This window comes from Rhinichthys klamathensis, unplaced genomic scaffold (genome assembly GCF_029890125.1).
Source record: "Rhinichthys klamathensis goyatoka isolate OS25496 unplaced genomic scaffold, OSU_Roscu_1.1 h1tg000124l_1, whole genome shotgun sequence".
Lineage (NCBI taxonomy): Eukaryota > Metazoa > Chordata > Actinopteri > Cypriniformes > Leuciscidae > Rhinichthys > Rhinichthys klamathensis.
In genome coordinates, this window is record NW_026606661.1 from 1,376,567 (window position 1) to 1,396,544 (window position 19,978).

General features: G+C 38.2%; 1 protein-coding gene across 1 annotated transcript in view; it reads left to right on the top strand.

Annotated features, from left to right (window-relative positions):
- Positions 1 to 2,047: 2,047 nt before the first annotated feature.
- Positions 2,048 to 19,978, top strand: part of pdzrn3b (PDZ domain containing RING finger 3b) — a 118,847-nt gene continuing 100,916 nt past the window's right edge. Inside the window, exons 1-3 of the mRNA XM_056256217.1 lie at positions 2,048 to 2,899; positions 6,704 to 6,790; positions 8,508 to 8,615. Of these exons, the coding sequence (XP_056112192.1) occupies positions 2,186 to 2,899; positions 6,704 to 6,790; positions 8,508 to 8,615 (909 nt within the window). The 5' untranslated portion in view covers positions 2,048 to 2,185. The remainder of the gene's footprint in view (positions 2,900 to 6,703; positions 6,791 to 8,507; positions 8,616 to 19,978) is intronic.

Here is a 19,978-nt window from a genome sequence, read left to right on the forward strand (position 1 = left end):
ACTTGATTTTGTCCATTGGGAATTGACTGGATTTTTGGGTTGTTGTGATTTGCTATTGCAATCATTTTAATAAAGACTCCAATATCCCATTAAAAAATAGAATTGTCAATTTCATGGTGATTTTGAAGGGGATAGTTCACCGAAAAAATAAAATGATATCATTAATTACTCACCCTCAAGTTGTTCCAAACCTTTATGCATTTGTTTCTTCTGCTGAACACAGAAGAAGATATTTTGAAGAATATAACAAACAATTGATGGACCCCATCACTTCCATAGTTTGGGAGAAAAATAATACTATGGAAGTCAATGAGGCCCATCAACTGAAATTCTTCAGTTCAGCGGAACAAAGATTGGAACAACTTGAGGGTGAGTAAACAATTTTTAGGTGAACTATCCCTTTAAGGCTGCAAAAACAAAACAAAACAAAAAACCAGTAGGCTAATATAATATGATATAATTTATTTGTAAGTATTTTAAATATTATATTAAATAAATATAAATGTAATGATTTTCAAATAAATCTGACTGAAAAATATTTACTGTAGTAAAAAATTTGATAACTAGCTCTGGTCTAGCACTGTTTATCAATCATTTAAACCTACAACTTTTTATGTATTTCACTTGAAAAGTGAGCTTGCACTATATTTCTTTGTATAAATGCCAATTGCCTTGATATTTTGTTATCTAAGTGAACAGCAGTCATACATTTTAAGTTTGGCTTAAAGGGATACTCCACCAGTTTTTCTTATTAAACTATGTTATTCCCTTAACTAAGACGAGTTGATACATACCTCTCTCGTCTCAGTGCGTGCACTATATCGATCTGTATTGCCGCAAAACTATGTTAGCACTTAGCTTAGCCCATGCATTAAATATGGGCCTAGCAGAGAAGCGACCAAACACTTCCACGTTTTCCCTATGTAAACACAGTTACTCGAGTAGTGTAACTTGACCTGGGCTGGTGACACAAAATAAACCGTTGCGCTTTTCTAAGCGTTTAAAATTGATGACTATATTGTATGGCGGAATACCATAACAAGTGCTTTTGAGCAGTTCGACTTGGCGCAATAATATCTTCACTAGTGAAAAGTCCTCTTACCGGCTCCCGCTTCCTCTCCCCCTCCCTCTGACATTTCCGTCAATACAACCAACGTGACATGCGCCGGTAGTAGTAGTTCGAGCGGAGTTGACGAAGTAACAGGTTGTTGGAAGCTAGTTAGCATTCTAAACAGCACAGGCTCTCAATTTCGGTCGGCATCTGTTCGCAACAGTCACACTTGCACCACCAATTGCTGTTTGCCCGTGGTCTTTCGCCAGCTCCGGTCTGTTCTGGATCATATCTTTCTTTCCTCTCACGGTCCATAAGAGCTAATTCCTCCTCCGTGTACTCGGGTTCAAACAGATATGGCTCTGGGTCTTCTACAAAGAAGTCATAATCATCTACAAAGTCCGCCATTGCAAATGATCTGCAGTTTGCTAATAGCACAGGTAGTAAAAGCCACGTTGGTTGTATTGACGGAAATGTCAGAGGGAGGGGGAGAGGAAGCGGGAGCCGGTAAGAGGACTTTTCACTAGTGAAGATATTATTGCGCCAAGTCGAACTGCTCAAAAGCACTTGTTATGGTATTCCGCCATACAATATAGTCATCAATTTTAAACGCTTAGAAAAGCGCAACGGTTTATTTTGTGTCACCAGCCCAGGTCAAGTTACACTACTCGAGTAACTGTGTTTACATAGGGAAAACGTGGAAGTGTTTGGTCGCTTCTCTGCTTGGCCCATATTTAATGCATGGGCTAAGCTAAGTGCTAACATAGTTTTGCGGCAATACAGAGCGATATAGTGCACGCACTGAGACGAGAGAGGTATGTATCAACTCGTCTTAGTTAAGGGAATAACATAGTTTAATAAGAAAAACTGGTGGAGTATCCCTTTAAGAGTCAGCTTTTTAGTCAACTTGTTGAGTGCGCAGTTCTTCAGATAGTTACGGTACTCAAATCTGCAACACTTCTCCCCCCAAAGGAAGTCTCAGGCAATTAGTTCAGTCAGTAGAAGTTCTCGTACTAGTCTACTCAGTTTCTCTGAGCTCTTCTAATGACTTAGTCCGAAGAGCGTTTAAACCCCTGTGCTATTCTGTGGGAGCCCCGGTTCTGCTTTTGGATCTTTATATATATATAAAAAAAAATGGGATTTGAGTTGGATCGTTTCAAAGGGGCTGTGGACCCAGACTTCAAATGCAACTTGTGTAATAAAGTTTTGGAGGATCCGCTCACTACCCCGTGCGGTCACGTCTTCTGCGCCGGCTGTGTGCTGCCGTGGGTCGTTCAGCAGAGCAGCTGCCCGGTCAAATGCCAAAGGATCTCCACCAAAGAGCTCAACCACGTCCTTCCTCTCAAAAACTTAATTTTAAAGTTGGACATTAAATGTGACAATTACGCGCGGGGCTGCGAGAAGATCGTCAAACTTCAGCATCTGGCGGAGCACGCGGAGATGTGCGATTATTCTCCTGCCAAATGTAGGAATAAGGGCTGCAGCGAGGTGCTGAACCTTAAAGATATGGATGCTCACATGCGTGAATCGTGTGATTACAGAGCGGTCGGGATATGCGAGAGTGGATGCGGATTGATGCTCACTCATAAGGAGCAGAAGTTGGACAACCACTGCTGTTTGAAAGCCCTCAAAGCGCACAACGGCGCGCTGCAAGGGAAAGTTGTCAGCTTGGATAAGGAGCTGAAGAAACAAGCTCTGAAATCGACTAAAAGAGAGAAATCACTTTTGGCGCAACTGTCGGCTGTTCATAACGAGCTTCAGATGACAGCGCTGAAGTATCAGAAGAAATTCACGGAATACAGCGCCAGGATTGACTCGCTGTCAAAGAGTCTCTCTCCACCGTGTAAGGTAAGAGAGCAATCATGACAGCACTTTAATAACACTCACAAGTATAGCAACCATAGTATCCACTTGACTAGCCTACTACAATAAAACTATGGTAAAATGTGGCTACCATTATTAAATAACACACACAAAGTCTGAAACGATTCTTGCACTGCGTGAATGGAATCTCATAATAATTTATAGCGGTTTTACAGTATTTTGGCAGAAACTTGTTACCATGGTACATTTTAATGCTGTCCGTTTCCTTAATAAATTCCTCTTTCTCTGGTAGCCTGATTTTTGGTCCAATTTTCTCTCAGAAAAAAAAATCAAGGTGGTTTAATTTGATATTTTACCTTACTTTTTTCACGTTCAAGTGTAATATAATATAATTTTAAAGTCAGTGTTGTTTAGATTTAAACTCTTCATGACTTCAATTTCTAAGGCGATATAACTCGAGTGTAGGCTACTGAAATCGGCTGTGAATGGGCGGTAGGCAAGAGGCTGTGTAAATCACAGCCATGTTGATATAACTTGTCGATTGTGAGTGTGATATTGCTTTTATTGTTTTAGAAACATGCTTGGACAAGTAATTAATATCCAGTTACATCATTCAAATAGTGGGCAGTGGTAGCTAGCTATAGCCTATTTCTTCTCCTCCAACAAAAAAAAGTTCCAAAAGAGGAAAGCCAAGCTCCAAAGCAACTCGCATACTTATTAAACCCTGGCCTGGAACAACGTTTATAACTGGAGCGAAAGGACGCTTTCCCATCACCGCTCAAATAGTTCCAGTTCACTACAAAACGCAAACTTGTTTCAAAGTGCACAATTTTGAAAACAATACCATTTTTGTCTCCATGTAAACTACGAAAATGCTGCTAATTAGTGAAAACAGTAACGTCATGCGTAGGCAATTGCGTGTTATGTAGCCCCGCCCCTTTTCAGCTGTGCTTCTGTCTTCCGGTTTGTATTTCCACAGCGTGAAGGTAAGATCTTACAGATTTATGAATGAACCACTCATTTTAAAATCTTCCCAGTCTACTGACAGTTACATTTAGTCATTTAACAGATGCTTTTATCCAAAGCGACTTACAACTGAGGACTGAAGCAAGCGAGTCATCGTGAAGAGGCAAAAACAACACAAGAAGTGCTCAAAATACAAAGTTCAGGCACTGCTCAGAGTAGCATAAGCCAGACAAGGGAGAATTTAAAGGACATTTTTTTTTAATAATTTATGAGGTTAAGTGCTCACGGAAGAGATGCGTTTTTGACGACATCCGCTTCAAACATTAAAATGCTCATGATAACTTTCGTTAACTCTGCAATAAGTAAATCCACTTCACCAGCTAATTACTCTTCAACAGCGATGCCATAGAAATACAGAGCTACCCCAAAACAGAAATTCAAACACAGTATTCCAAAGATGGCTGCATGCTTGTTTCTCTGGCACATAAGGTCTATAGGCATGTAGTGTTCCTTTACAAAGTGGCATCGCCAACTACTGGGCTGGCAGCAGAATACAGCGATTTTAGTAGTTTTCACGGATCCGTGTGAACTGGGATAGTTTTAACATTATCGTCTGTCCGCAAAAAAATACACAAAGGAAAAGCTTTTACGTTTTTAGTACATCGTTGTTGTGTAAATGTACCCTTAGAGACGTTTTTTATTTGCACTATTTGGGGAATATCATGTTATTATTATTATTGCTTGTTGATATTAATGCAAGGCTGTTTGTAGTCATGCACATGGGGGTGCATACAGTTTTTGATTTCTGGTGTTTGCTGTTGTTATGATTCCTTCCAAGTTACAACCCTGAAAGATGCGTTACTAGCTGGCTTGCAATGTAGACTTCATTGGTTTTAATGGAACTTTCTAGTTTAGTATGGACTTTATAGTATAGAAAACATATCGTTATATAGTGTGCTATATTATTTTTAGGCGTTTAAAGAGCTACATTAAATTTTGTGTCCTTTAGTTGGGTAGTTAAACAGCTTTTCACTGAAGGAACACTCAATGAAATTTCTAATGTAGGTAGGTACTATATTTGCACAATAGACTTAAAATGGTAGCATATTTAAAAGTAAAATTACAGTATTTTTATACATCGTCAGTAGGCTACATCAGTACTTGAGCGGTAAAGTACATGCCAATGGTAAAATGATGGTAATACTGAGGTACTTTGGTGTAGTCTAGGCACTAAAAAGTATGCATCATGCCCAAATAATGAAACAACGACCTTACTATGGCACTTTTTGTTGTTGTTAGTGCTTTATGTCCTTGCCATGCCTTAAATTAAGTACCATGACATCTTCTGGCATGTGTGATGCCCTTCAGATTAGCTATAATATATCCTCACCTCAGGACTCCATCAGAGCATGGAAAAAGTCAGTGAGTTACACTTGTGACAGATAACCTCCCTTGACCGCTCTATGAAGGAGCATGAGATCCTAAGGCAACCTCCCAGTGAGTGAACATGTTTATGGGCTCTGAATGATGCCTTAGTGCCAGTGACTGCCTTCCTGCTGGGGAATGAAGTCTCTCTTGCTGTTCCCATCACATGGTTCATCAGTCAAGTGAGTTGAAGCAGGGCTGGGAAAGGAAGGCGATGATGGGGAGCTGACATGTGCAGGATTGGGCCTGTCTGCCGAATGCTGGGCTGTTGATCCAGCTGCTCTGGAGGAAAAAAATTATATCAAAAATATTTCCGTATCACCACTAGAGCATTTCAACATGATTTATGCATTATCTTTCTATATGTTTGTTTGTTTTTCCCATTCAAGAGAATTTATTCTTTAGATGAGTCATCCTCTGACATTATTTCCACATTTTTATCATATACATTTGAACAACAGTGATGTGCATTTATATTAAGTGGTGTCGGACATTGTTTCCCATGGAATTATGGGACTTGTTCCCATGACCTGGTCCAGCGGGATGCATTCCTCACTTTGAGACGTACATTGCATACACTCAGCAAAGATAGTAAAGAGGACACTGTACATGCCTGCCATTGATGTCTGTATTATATTTAGACACTGTATTCTGTGGCACACAGAAATGACAGCTGCTTTAGTCTCTGATTCTATGCAGTGCACCCTAAGTGAGGAATAAAATGCTGACTCCACTTGTTTGTCCACGTTCCGCCGTTCATCTGTTGAGAGAGCCGTTTGCTGCAGAACCGATTTATTAATATACTCGACCAAATGAGCAGGGAACAAGGCCTTAACCCTTAAAGCCGCTGGCCACTTGAAAGCTCCTTTTCCAAGATGCTTTAAGCTGAGATGACTTCTGTATTTTGCATGATGTTTAATGATTGTAACAGGTGCACTTCTGTGCTTGTTCGGTCACGCACCACTTTTGGTCACAGTCGAATGTAAATCGTGATACCTACGGATGATTTAAGAGCTTGTGCTATAAAAACACACCCTGAAGGGTTATATTTGAAATAGGGATGTCCTAGAATCCTAAATCCGAATTCGGAAAGGCACTGAAAATGAGTAACGCATTCTACGGAGGCCCTGAAGGGACATGGTTAGGCTTGCTGCGGTAGTCAGTTACATTACAGTACATCAGATTTCACGTATCACGTGAAGATAGTAAGGAGAGATGACTGACAGGATGATGTTGGAGGATTTAGTGTGCAAGAGATCTTGTAAAATACCAGTCATTTCCTATCCCAACATAGTATTTGGCTTCAGGCACATCCCTAATTTGAAATATTTAGTTTGGAAGCTCAGATGTTTCTACTTTCCGAATAGAAATAAATACATGGTTTTAAAGACGTTTGTGTGAATTAATGGGCCATTTATACTGTTCCTTCTTTTTCAGGGCGGAGAGACCAAAAGTGTCATGGCTATACTCCATCGTGATTCTGGATCTTTAGGCTTCAATATCGTTGGAGGAAGGCCATGTGCGGTAAGTTCAGAAAGATTAGCATCTCCATCTTATGTGTCTTTGGCTCATTGTATTTCCTGTTTCAGCCCATGATTGTCAAGGTTTGGTAAAGGAAATCAAGAGGGGTTTTGTGAAGGATTTTCCCTAACAAAACTGTTTGGGAATCCCAGATCATGCATTTTAAAATATTTTTTACATATATTTTAAGACCTTAGATTACCTCATGCCACATCTTCAGTATTAGTTTCTTGATCTAGTCTTAACCAAAACTGATTATAATGATAAACAAACAAAAATATGACACAGACACCTTCAATATATGTTAGGTTATTTCAGAATCTCAGTGTGTCACTGGATGGCTCGATTTAAGTGGGAAATTGCAACTGGGAAAATACAGACATAAATTGTATCTTTTGTATACAGTGCCACTTTGGTACGTCAGTCCACCCTGAAATGGTAGTTGTGGTATCCATATCAGTGTGAATGAGCACCAAACCCTTTAAAAAGTGTTTGTTTGTGGTTCGTCTGAAATAGAAACATGACGCACTTTGGTCTGAACTGGACTTTTGCAGAAAAACCTTCCAAAGAGGAAAACTATTACAAGAGCCAAGTTTCCAGGGCTTCTTCCAAGACCCAGATGTAGCCTCGTCACAATGACGAGGCTTTATTTATTTAAGAAAATACACCACAGTTAAAGCATATAGCACAAATTGATATGGCTGAGTTAGTTTACCCTAAAGTATGTGGAAGAGGTTGGTCACTAATGAATGACACAAATGGCTGCGTCTCTTAGCAACTGCACAACTACTTCAACGTGGCCATGACCCCTCCATAGCAAATGTTTGACATGCCAGCCATCCTGTCTGCTTGTAAGACCTTAGATCTGTTTCTAAAACTTAGTGAGCTGACCACTTGGGTTGCATTTTAAAATGGCATAGTGGCAAATATTTGTGTGGACTATTGGTGTATTTTTTATTACATGGCTCTCTGATTCTAATTAGTTAATCACTGAACTGAGGAGGCAATTTGTAAATGTTTTAGTATATTTTGTATTTAAATATTACATATTTTCATAGTTTTTAGAGTATTGCATCTTTAGTTTAGCAACTATTTTTGTTCTCTTACTTAAATTTGGAACATAGTTTGTCGTTTTATTAAAAAAGAAAATAAATATTATGTAGGAGTAGGATCCTCTGGCAAATAAAGATGTTGTTTTTGTTGTTGTAATAGGGAAGAGGGAAGGGCTTACAGTAATTAACTGCAGAGTTCACAGTTTGACTTCCTGCGGTTTCTTAAGTATTCCATTAAAAATTACAGCACAGTGTCACACAACATGGCACAGAGGTAATGTGGTTTGATGTGGTTGGGAGGTGGGTTCAACGATTTTGGCAGATGTTTTGCTATAACCTTCCTGTCCAGGTTATATTTTCATATGATGAATGGTGAGCATCTTTTTATTAATCTCTAAACACCTTAAATATCTCACAAACGCAATATGTTTTTAATTTGACAGTGTGTGTGCAGAGAAGCTGAACAATGGAGCACATTGCTTTGTACACCTGCAAACAATTATTTGTGTTTTGGATGCGTCTTTAAGGGAGTCTGTGTCTTTGTTAATCTTTTTTTTTTTTGTGCAGTAAAAGTGTTTTTGTATCTGTAAAACTTACTAAAATGTTTCTTTTTTCTTTTTTTTTATTCTTTCTTGGCTAAATATTGCTGCCTTGTTTTTGGATTGCAGGATAATAAAGATGGCACTTCGAATGAAGGAATCTTTGTGTCGAAGATTGTGGAGAATGGACCGGCGGATAAAGAAGGAGGTTTGCAGATCCATGACAGGATAATGGAGGTAATTGCCTCTGCTTTAAGCCAGATTCTGTTGCCTAACCAAGACACAATAAGAGCCAAAGCCAATCATAACATATTTTATATACATATACAGTTTTGTGCATAACACAGTGAGATGTGTAATGCATATCCTGTTCAATGTCACAATCGTGGCTGATAAGGACAGAAACTTTTGTGTTGCGCCATGTTAGGACACTATTTTTTGCCAATTATAGCTCATCCTGAAAGGAACAGTTGTACAAACTATGTTGAACCCGTAAATAAAATCATATTTAAAGCATGTTATACCTTGAAAATGGCTTTAATGTAACCGCTTTTGCAAGATTCCTGTTTAAAACTTTATCTTTGAGCCCTGATTATTTCACAAAGTCTGCATTTGGTTTTTCAGTGTAATTTGTTAGACGCTGTATATACCGACTTATAAAGGAATCCTTCCTTGCTGGCATCAGGTCAGAAGGCTCTCTTTTACCTTGGAACAAAATCTGGACTATTTAAAAGGCCAAAAGTTCCCAGTGGTCACTTTTGAGGGTGCATAGAAAGTCAGCCCTACAAAGGTTGCTTTTATAGCGGCATGAAACACAAGTATGGTACAACGGATGCATTGAATTCGCTGCAGCGTGTTATAACTATGGCCTGGGTCTGTACAATTGTTTAGCTAAGTTAATGTAAATATTTTCACTTCGTGTAGTCGAATCATCATTCAACAAAATGGTAGCTTTCGCCGCAAGATTTTTTCCCCCTCAAGAGTTAGTTAACAACATCACTTTTTGGTTTCAAGATTTATTCATTTGCACTTGACGTCAGTATATGCGGTATGTTGGATGAGGAAGTCGTGTCTGCTCTTATACTAACCTTTAAGAGCAGCCACATGCAGTGTGCTAGCCGTCAGTGTCTTAAACTCTCCTGTTCGTTTAGATATGCCGTAAGCCCTTGAGACAATGGATAGATTGAGCCACCAAAGGCGACAGTAATGCAGTCGGCGCCTGGTGACTTAAGACCACTAAACTGGCCCTGCTTTGGATGGGGAGGGGGGCGTAGGAGTCCCAGATTGGTTAATGCGTTGGGCGGAAATGTGCTAGTATGACTTACTTGGAGGAAGGGGCCAGGGTGAGGGGGAAAGCTTTGGATTGTGCTTAGCATGCCAACTGCTGCTTTGCCGCGATATCTGAGAGTGTTCCTTGTGGTTTTTGTGGATGTCACCTACATCTCTGCTTTTTCTTTTTCTTTTTTCTCTTTTTTTTAAAAGGACATCAACTTAACAATACATAGATATTTGAGAAGGGTTATCGGTGACTGGTTTAGTATTTTCATTGTAGTGTGCAGTAAGCTTTTTCAACAAGATATTTTGCTCTAGGATGGCAATAGACCTAGAAAGTCACTTTTTGTCTTTGTCTTTTGAATAATTAAGGTGAAACGGCATGCGTGCCAGAGGATGTAAATGCATAAGGAACATGAAGCACAAAGCCCTAGGTCAGTCTATTGAGTAAACCTTTAAAATTTATAGTCAGAAACCCTCTCCCACAATGCAAAGCTGTTCCCACCCTGTGCTGTCTATTTGGATCATGTGTACATGGGAATAACGTTTTCTGCTTCCTTCAGGAGATTTATCGGTGCTTTTAAAACTACTTTAATAATGTTTCTGCCTTTTGAAAAGGGTATAATAATGCTTTTCTGGCTATCGTTGACACCTGAGGTAATGTTGTGCTCTTTGAGATTGAAATATGGATTCTAGCTTTACGTCAGCACCTCAGGTGGTATCACATATTTAATTATGTTGACATGAGAAATGATTTTCTGTAGAAATATAAGCACAGGGGAAGAATTAATGCAAAATGGCTCACAGCAGTTTTGTTTCCATTGCAATTTCAATTGTATGTATCTAAACCAACACCCTGTAGTCCCATCCTTTATAGCCCATGAGAGTTAGACTCAGCTGGAGTTTGCTGTTTAAAATATGTGCCTCTGGAAGCCTCCAGGTCCCAGCACTCTTTTGTCTCTCTTGCTACATCAGCACTTTTTCATCCATCATATGGATTATCCATTTATCTCCTTTTTTCCTCCCAGCTCATTTGGATCCAAATGTATACACATGTTTGCTATTGCTGCGATCTCACATGAGTGACAGTTTGTCCTGCCCTCGCGCCAGTAAACACGTCATCAGAGAAGAGATGAGATGTTTTTGCAAGAGGTTGGGGATGTTATTTTGATTAAAGATTATATTTAAGCACATTAATTTTTTTGCTCAGATAAATCATTTAAAATAATTTGCATCTTGTAGCATGTTGTCGATGTTACATTATGACATCAGTGTGTCATCTTGATAAGTGGCCAATATTAGATTTCTTTTTAAAATCCATCAGTATTGGATAATTATTTGTGAATGATCATTTCTCATCATTTTTAATTGCAGATTACCTTTGCCGTTATCTATCATGTCATCACACACTGTTAAATTTAAGCAAATCTAAACATTTATATAAATTTGACTGTAGATTAAAATGGTGTGATGCCTTAATTTACTATTAGCATGTAAAACTTATTTTGTGATTTATTTAGATGAAATCCTATCAAATTTTAATGTCACCCATTCATTGACATGAAAATAATTATTGGCTAGGTATCGGCCAGAAGGTGTGACCCTTTTTTTTTTTTTCTTTGGCAAGTAAGTAACCACTTAGAAATCTCTCAGAACATCTTAACAACAACAAGCCTAGCATCATGGAGGCAATTTTACTCGTTTGTTCTTCAGAAAATGTAAGAATCTAGTTTCCCAAGTATACGCCAAAACCTCTTTAAGTCAGTTTTATGCTGTTTACCATTCAAGCGAGAGACTCTTGGGTGACTAGCATCTACATCAGTACAATGCGTTCTTGAGTTGCGACAGCATCTCGGCTGAGAGCATCCAGGCGGAGCGTGTGAATTTGTGTCATAGGGCGAGCAAGGGCCATCACGGTATTCAACGGGCTTTGTGCACATGTTCCTGACAGCAGCAGTGATGGGTGACTTACTGAGCGATCATGAGAAATTCCAGCCAGGAACACACTGCACAGATCATCTGGCCCTTATGTAATAAATTTCACTAGAATGTTTAATTGTTCACGTCTTTCTAAGAGTGTATTGGGAAAAATCACAAAATAGCCCTGTATTCTTCATATTCTCTTGGCTATGTTAGTTTCAAAGATGTTATGTGCACGTACATGACATGCTCATGAAGATCTAGAATCTCCCACGGCCGTCTGATCGAGGAGTGTCATGGCAGATGTCCCTGGTAAGCACCAGAGAGACAGGCTCCTATAATTCAGCGGATGAATAGTGCCTTGTTTGCCGGAGACATTTATTTTCTCATAAAAAAAGATGTAAAAAGGGAAGAAAAAATGGTGCTGTGTTTGCCTTCCACACTGTTCTAAAATTTTCACACATAGTAGTCGAGTTTGCCTGCGACAGATTGATTTATGCATTGGATTTAACACAGCGCTTGTGTTTGGAAAAACATCTTATATTTTGTTTTATTCATTTTTTTTAAACGGGGACATTACACATTAATAAACATCTAGTAACTGCACTAGAGTTAGCCAGAGGCTATTTTTAATCTGTAGTATATATACAAAATTTTAAAGTAATTTGTGATACCATTTTTTTTAAGTAGAAATTATACACATTATTTTTTTAATAATGTGTATAATTTCTGTACACATGCATCACCAAATGGTGGGGGACAAAACTACTGCTATTTAAACTAGTTTTCCATACTGAAGCCCAGTCTGCCATTGTATGGTAAAACAGGTAGTCTTGCGCCACTCACCATTGGTTAAACCAGAGGTTTACATTGCAGACCTCTCAAATAAACAGAGCAGTGTTAAAGTGCTGCAGAGTCACAGTGTTTACACTTGTATGGGGCATCAATCCGTAAATGGCTTACTCATAGTTGTCTCTAAACATTTAGCTAGGATAGAAAGTATTTTAACCTCAAAAAAATTACACGCACCACCTTTAAGAATGCTGTTTGACGCAGTTAGCAATTTCATCTCAACCTAAGGGGTGTTGGAAGGCAGCACAGTACATGGCTATAGTACCTTCAGCTTTCAATGGGTTTTTGTCACAAAACCATGGAAAACCCATGTGTCTTGATATCCAAGTGTAGATCATGGCTGTCTTTCAGGAGCATTGGATGTGTTGGGAGTAGGAAGAGGTCATGGAGATAGACCGGGTTGTAAATGTCACCTTGTAAAAGCCTGCAAACAGAGACAAAGGTCAGAGGTTGAACAACAAGCAGACTTTAAAAAGCAGCTCCACTGAGAGGCCAGTGTTTGCCATTTGAAAGAAGCAAGAGCTCCAACAGTAACAGAAGAGTACCGTAGTTCTCTTTAAATAAGAGTTAAGTATGGCTGGGGAGATTTGAGATATATTTGCAATGATTTTGTTAATAATATTAGTATCAGTATATATTAAATATCACTTTTAATTAGCTATTATGTTTCCTAAAGATCATGCCAGAAAGCTAGTTTTGCATTCCCTTCTTTGTCACGAATATGAGTGTGCTGGGACAGATATTTTTAAAGATTTTTTTTTTTATCTTAATGTGTTCATTGAGGTTGCACAAAAAAATAAATAAAAAAATGTTCAACCCTCGTTATGATCCTCTGAAATGCTACATTTTTAAAGGGCTGTTCATTTAGGGTGTGTCTGTAAACAACCACTGTTTTGATTGGCTAATGTCATTGCATAGCAAAATGTATCAACAACCTCTGGCTAGTGCATGTATGTGTTTTGAAAACATTATCCATATAAAAATCATGATTTACAGGCAAAGCATTTTGAAATTGTTTACTTATGGTTTGCCAAATCCAATACAGTTGGCTGCTTCATTTTTCAAACATCTTTTTTTTTTTTTTGCAAGCTGTTAAAACAGGATTCGACAAAACTAACATTTCCTTTTATTCATCCATTTAAGTCAAGCATGTGGAATTTAAAAGATTGAACACCAACATATGGGGCATATGGTGCGATTATGTATAACTAATAGTCAATTTCTTGTGTAATTTGCATGTATTTGCTCATGTGACGTCACAGATCCCACAATATCCAAGCTAACCATTTTTGGAGCTTGGTTAAATAATGTATTTTCTTTGTAATGAGGAAGATGGTTTAAACTGTGAAACTTGCGGGATGTTTTAATGGTACAAAATCCTATGTTAAAGGATCAAGGAAAATGTGATTTCTGTATCCAGCTTGTTCTTAGTATCCAGCTTTGTTGTCTTGTTATAATTTTGCTGCATGTGAATGTAACTTTAATATCAGCAGCTTCTAGTAACACCAGTGGTTCCTTATCTTTTTCTGTCTCCATATAGCTGTAAGGTTACCCACAGCCCACCACTTAACACCCAATGGTGCTTTCAGTTATTTTAGTGTGTGCTCGCTGTCAGATGTGGCGTTAAATGGTGTGAGGGGTGAGTGGCAACATGAAAAGAGTGGCATCTTGAATAGATATGTTAAGAGTCTGGGTCCCATTGCTAGCATGCAGATGAGTCCTCAGCCCTTTTGAACTCAGGTTCTTAGCATTCTTGTCCATTGATGATTAAGAAGAACCGTGTAGATCATACAGCTGTAATGAAGGACAGAGGAAGAAAACATGTATACAATGTGCAGTTGGTTTTATAAAAAGGGAGATTTGGAATGTCCTGAGTTTGAGATGTCTTTGAGGGGAATTTATTTCAACCTCAAATGATGCAGGCTTGGTGGTCCCCGATGAATATTTTTTTTTGGTTTGTTTTGGGTGGAGTGGTTGTCCTTAATTCTCCTGTCGTTCTTTGATCTTAATTCTTTCTGAAGTGCTATTTGGGTAAATATAAAAACCTATCTTTTGCACAACAAATTTCCCAACACAATTCTCATTATCATAATGCATCTGGAGTCTAATTTAAACACTGATTTATTTATTGCGGGGTTTTTTTTGTAGTTCTATGCTTATTGATTATTCTCAGTACAGTTAATACAATATTTAAACTGAATATTTATAATAAATATTTTTTTGATTAAAATGAACTTAAATTAGAGACTGTACATATAATACTAAATGTTTTTTTTTTCCAATACAGTAATGAAATTGTGTTGAAAAAAGATCTATTTTGTAATTTGTTTAACACCTCTGTAACTCATCCAGTATTCCCGCCACTAAAACAGGCCTTAACCTTAATCTGTCGCACTCGGGACTTTATGACCAGTATGGACATTTTTAAATCAGGAGACCCTGTTCTTAGTTTCCTCAGGGACATGAAGTCAGGTCAACCCAGCATGGGGCTGCCCTGCAACCTCCAGTCTTCACCTTTCTTCCACTGACAACTAAGATATCACAGCACATGTCATCTTTAGTTCGGAATGTGTCACAAGGTCTTGTTTTATTTCTGACTGAGTCCAACAGAGCCATCCAGAGGTGGCAATTAGTTCACTCTGGGCAGTATCACATGTTATTTGGCATCTGATTGCAAGAAGAAAGCCTTTGTCAAGGACTTTATTGGATTTGTGCCCCTGTCTTTTTTTCTAGATGGAAGTGAGCAGGGAGAAGGAGTATAGGCAAGTAAGACTGTTAGTCCCAGTGGTGAGCTGCTTTCCAGTTGACTGGAATGGCTGACTTGGCTATTACAGGACATTAAATCCAATGGAAGTTTTAAAAGGGATATAATAGGCTTCTGGTCTCAGCTTCTGTAATAGCAGTGCATGGTTACAATGGACAGTTATGTGGTGCATGTATGAATAAATTTAATGTGCACCTAAAGTATACTTGCAATAGCACAATCAAATATACTTAAATATATCTTTTAGTTGGACCTCAGCAATATTTCCGGATAACTAAAGTGCATTAAGTACAAAATTAGTTGTTCCAATTTAGCAGACTTTAAATGTATCAATTTAGTTTACCAAAAGTACACTTGCAGGGTATTTATATTAAGTACATAAATATGTAAATGTATTTGTAGTATACTTAGCAAAAAATAAATGTATTTCAAATACATGAATCAAATACACTGTCTTTATAATGACAAATATCTTGCATAACAACAACGATAATAATGTTAGTTTTAGTAGTAGTATTGTAACAATTTCTAAAACATCTGTTAACTGGCGACATAAACTTTATCATAGTCCAATGCAGTTCATTTTAAATTGGCCCCAAAATAGGCAGATTAATCCTACTGTCAGATATCAGTCTATTACTATTCCTTTTAGCCCAATATATAACTTCTTGATACTTGCTGTCAAGGATTCACTTAGTCTGGCTTAGACTACTGTAAATGTGTTTCCTGTTTCCCTGTATTTAGAAGCCATAGGTATCATTTATATAATCTAAAATGTTTTTGGAGAGGGGAATAGGCAGGTATAATTAAGGCTAATTGTCTTTCCAATCAATCACCAGGCTTGTGTAAACATCTCCGTAACAATAGTCTCAGGTTGCCTAGCCAGCTACTCTCACAGTCAGACCCCATTAGCCCCCCACCCTCCATGCAAGCCACCCACCCCCATAGCCTCTCTAATTAACTACCCTCAATTAAACGCTAATAGGCTGATTAACAGACCCTTGGTCGTGAAGTAATAGGCAGTCGTTTCCTTGTAGTTGCCCTCAGTAATGCAGACCAGGCCCTGGGCCTGTTAATTACAGCCCACTTTGAGTGCCATCAGCAGGACCTAAGAAAACGTAGCCTGTCCAAGTCTGGAAAGTGTGGTGGACGTTGAAAAAGAACATGTCTGCATTATGGATTGTTTCAGCCATCTGTAATTCAAAATGGGATCTAAGAAGAGAATGCTACCACAGAACACTTTCTGCGGTAAGGCCACTTGTTGACTTTCGCTAGGCTTTCAACTCTTGGCTCTGTATATCACAGTAAATCAATAGGAATGGACAAATCATCATTTAATTTTATGCATATAAGGAAACTTGTAATTTTTTAGTGGCTGGCTGGGTATCTGAGTTGACACATCTTATCGTCTGTGATTTTCACCAAATATGGTATTAGGGAGTCAGATCAGTTATGAATCCATCCAGTTTTATGAGTACACATGAACAGTCTTCCTGTTTTAAGTCTTGGATGTAAAGGTAATTTTCTTCTCACTCCCTCTTTTTATGGACATACAGCCACAGTGATCTTGTAAATGTACTTATTGAATGTCTGATCTGTAATTTAAGCTTGGTTTTCACCATATTTCAGCAGCTAGCTCATGATTAAAGTAAGCATGTCAAATCCCAAGCCGAGAATTGTAGTCATATTTCCTGTCATAACTCACCAAAGTACAAGACTGCTCTTCTTTGTTCCTCCTCCCAACAGATATATAGTTTTACTGTGCTCAACATGACTATTGCAGTGCCAAAAACATATGCAGACTTGAATACTTGCCCAGTGCAATGCAAACATGTGGCCTAGCTAGTGTGCATTGTTGTGTTACTCCACCAGTAACAGTCACCAGTAGGGGCCTATTGATTTGATTTCCAATGCTTTAGACATTATTCCAGGTGTGTACCATTCTGGTAGCTAGCTATACACATGTCAACAGTTTAACTAACTTGCCCAGCAAGATTCTTTTCACACTAATTCCGGCATGGCAGTAGTTGGCATGTAAACTGATCATAGAAGACAATTGCGGCAGTGATGAAATGTATGCAATGTAATCTACTTGCTTTGTGTTACAAATTGCATTTTGGCACATTTTGTGAAACTGAATTGGTATAGCTAAAAACACACTTGGTTTGTTTGGGCTAGGGGTCGACCGATTATCGGCGCCAATATTAAGCATTTTTATGGTTATCGGTATCGGCCATTTTCAAAACCGATTTGCCGATAAAATAATTTTATTTTGAAATGCGCTATATTTGGCTCTGACGCAGCCACCTTTGTCGGAACTCACCACTCTGTAGACTAGACTAATGTCCCCGCACATCTGATTTGTTGGGAGTCACGAGTCCGGCCAATCAGCGCGGAAAGCTGAGGCACTGAAAGTGTTGCACTCTCACACCGAGAGAGCACTCGCTGACTAGAGCTGCTTCACTGATCACGCTTCAGTTGTCTCTCAAAGTTAAGGCAGCAGCAGACTTTGCTGAAGAAGCAATAGATTACTACACTGAAGTTGCAAAATACCTCAATATAATAGAGCCCTGTGATTTCCGCGATGCAGAACAGACGGAGTCGCGGAATCCAGTCATAAAAACGGAATTTACTGTATAAAGCGGAATATCACGGAATTTGTCAACTTTTAGATGAATTAATAAAAAGCAGGTCAGTACAAATCAAACCGCAAAAAGACTATTTAAATATGAATCCTGCGTGTCTCTAACGTTAAATGAATGGCGCAGAGACGCGTGATTTCAGTTACCACACACACACACACACACACACACACACACACTGGAGCACGCGTGACGCTTGAGCTGTTTTCAGCCTCAGCCACATCATTATATGAGGACATGATTGCATAAACATCATCTCCAGAGCCGCTTTGTCACTTCATGAGCTTTTTAATGCTTCAACTGAGAAAAGTTATCGACATATCATAAACACACAGAAACTCAAAGATCTCCACGGCAACCCGTCAAAATAAAAGTTCGGTTTTTCACAAGGCCCTAAAAATTAAATTTTTGTTAAACTGTAAATAAATTGAATAAGTTTGATTTTAATTCATTAGAAATGCTTTTTGATTACTAACATTTTATTTAAAAATTAAAATAGAGTCTAAAAAAAAAGTGCAGCTCCCTGCACTTTTTACAAGTTATTATTATTATTATTATTAATAACAGTTCTCAGATTTAAAGATATGTTTAAAATCATTTAAAGAAAGTATTTGTCAAAACCCTTTGTTATTCTTAATTTTGACATTAATTTACAGTTTTACACCAGACATACACTACCGTTCAAAAGTTTGGGGTCGGTACGATTTTAAATACTTATAAAAGAATTCTCTTCTGCTAACCATGGCTGCGCTTATTTGATTAAAAATACAACAAAAATCAGTTATAGTAATAAATATTATTCCAGTGTAAATCAGCTGTTTTCTGTGTGAATATATAGTAAAGTGTAATTTATTCCTGTGATCAAAGCTGAATTTTCAGCATCACCAGTGTCAGTGTCTTCAGTGTCAAATGATCCTTCACAAATCAGTATAATATGAGGATTTGATGCTCAAGAAACATTTATTATTATTATTATCAATGTTGAAACAGTTGTTGGTCTGTCAGTTGTACATTTTTTTTTTTTTTTTTTTGGATTCTTTGATGAATAGGAAGTTCAAAAGAACAGCATTTGTTTGAAATAGAATCTTTTGTAACATTATAAATGTCTTTACTGTCCTTGATAAATAAAAGTATTGATTTCTTTCCTCTAAAAAATAAAAATAAAATTCTCACTGACCCCAAACTTTTGAACGGTAGTGTAGCTATAATATATATATCGGTTCAAAATATCGGTTATCGGTCTTTTTGACCTGTAATAATCGGTATCGGCATCGGCCCTGAAAATCACATATCGGTCGACCCCTAGTTTGGGCCCAAGAATACTCTACTGGGAATCAGTGTTGGGCAGTAACGCGTTACTAGTAACGCGTTACTGTAACGCAGTTACTTTTGACAGTAACTAATACTGTAACGCATTACTTTTTAAATAAAGTAACTCCGTTATCGTTACCATATGGTGCGTTGTCCGTTACTTTTTTAAATTAATTAGTTGCTGGAGCGGCTGAGAAGTGTGCGCTGTTACACAGTACGAGATCACTGAAGAGACTGCTAGCATTATACAGAGCGAGAGGACACATAAACTCACTGGCTGAGTTGTTTACGTTAACACGTGAGGCCGCGCGAGCACGGAGATTACAAGCTGCACGGAGAGCGCTGAGCACTTCAGATGCGCATTTAAAACACAGACAGCGAAACGGTATGAATACAGAACACTAAAGTACACATTGCCATATCATTATAAAGTAATATTTTGTCTAGATGCTGCATCAACAGAGAAAGAACAGAAGCTTGCCGTCGAGTCTGAGAGGAATAACATTAGTAACGGCTAACTTACCTCAAGCGATTAAAGCAATGTGACCAAAACACACGCAGACCTGACCCAGATGTTTTATGTCGCAATTGTTACCATCTATTTGCATTAGTTTATATCCAGCTGGTCACTGTTATGCATTCATTAGCCGGCGAAGTTGTATTTTTAAAGCTGACGTGATTGCAATGCTTACATTGATATGTTCATGCAGCGACATCAAGTTTCCTAATCAAGTGTTCTAAAATTTAAGCAAATAAAGTGAAAGACTATACATGTAATATATAGGTCTACATTTATGTAATTTTAATGCTCTGGCCTTTGCAGATATTTAAATATGGCC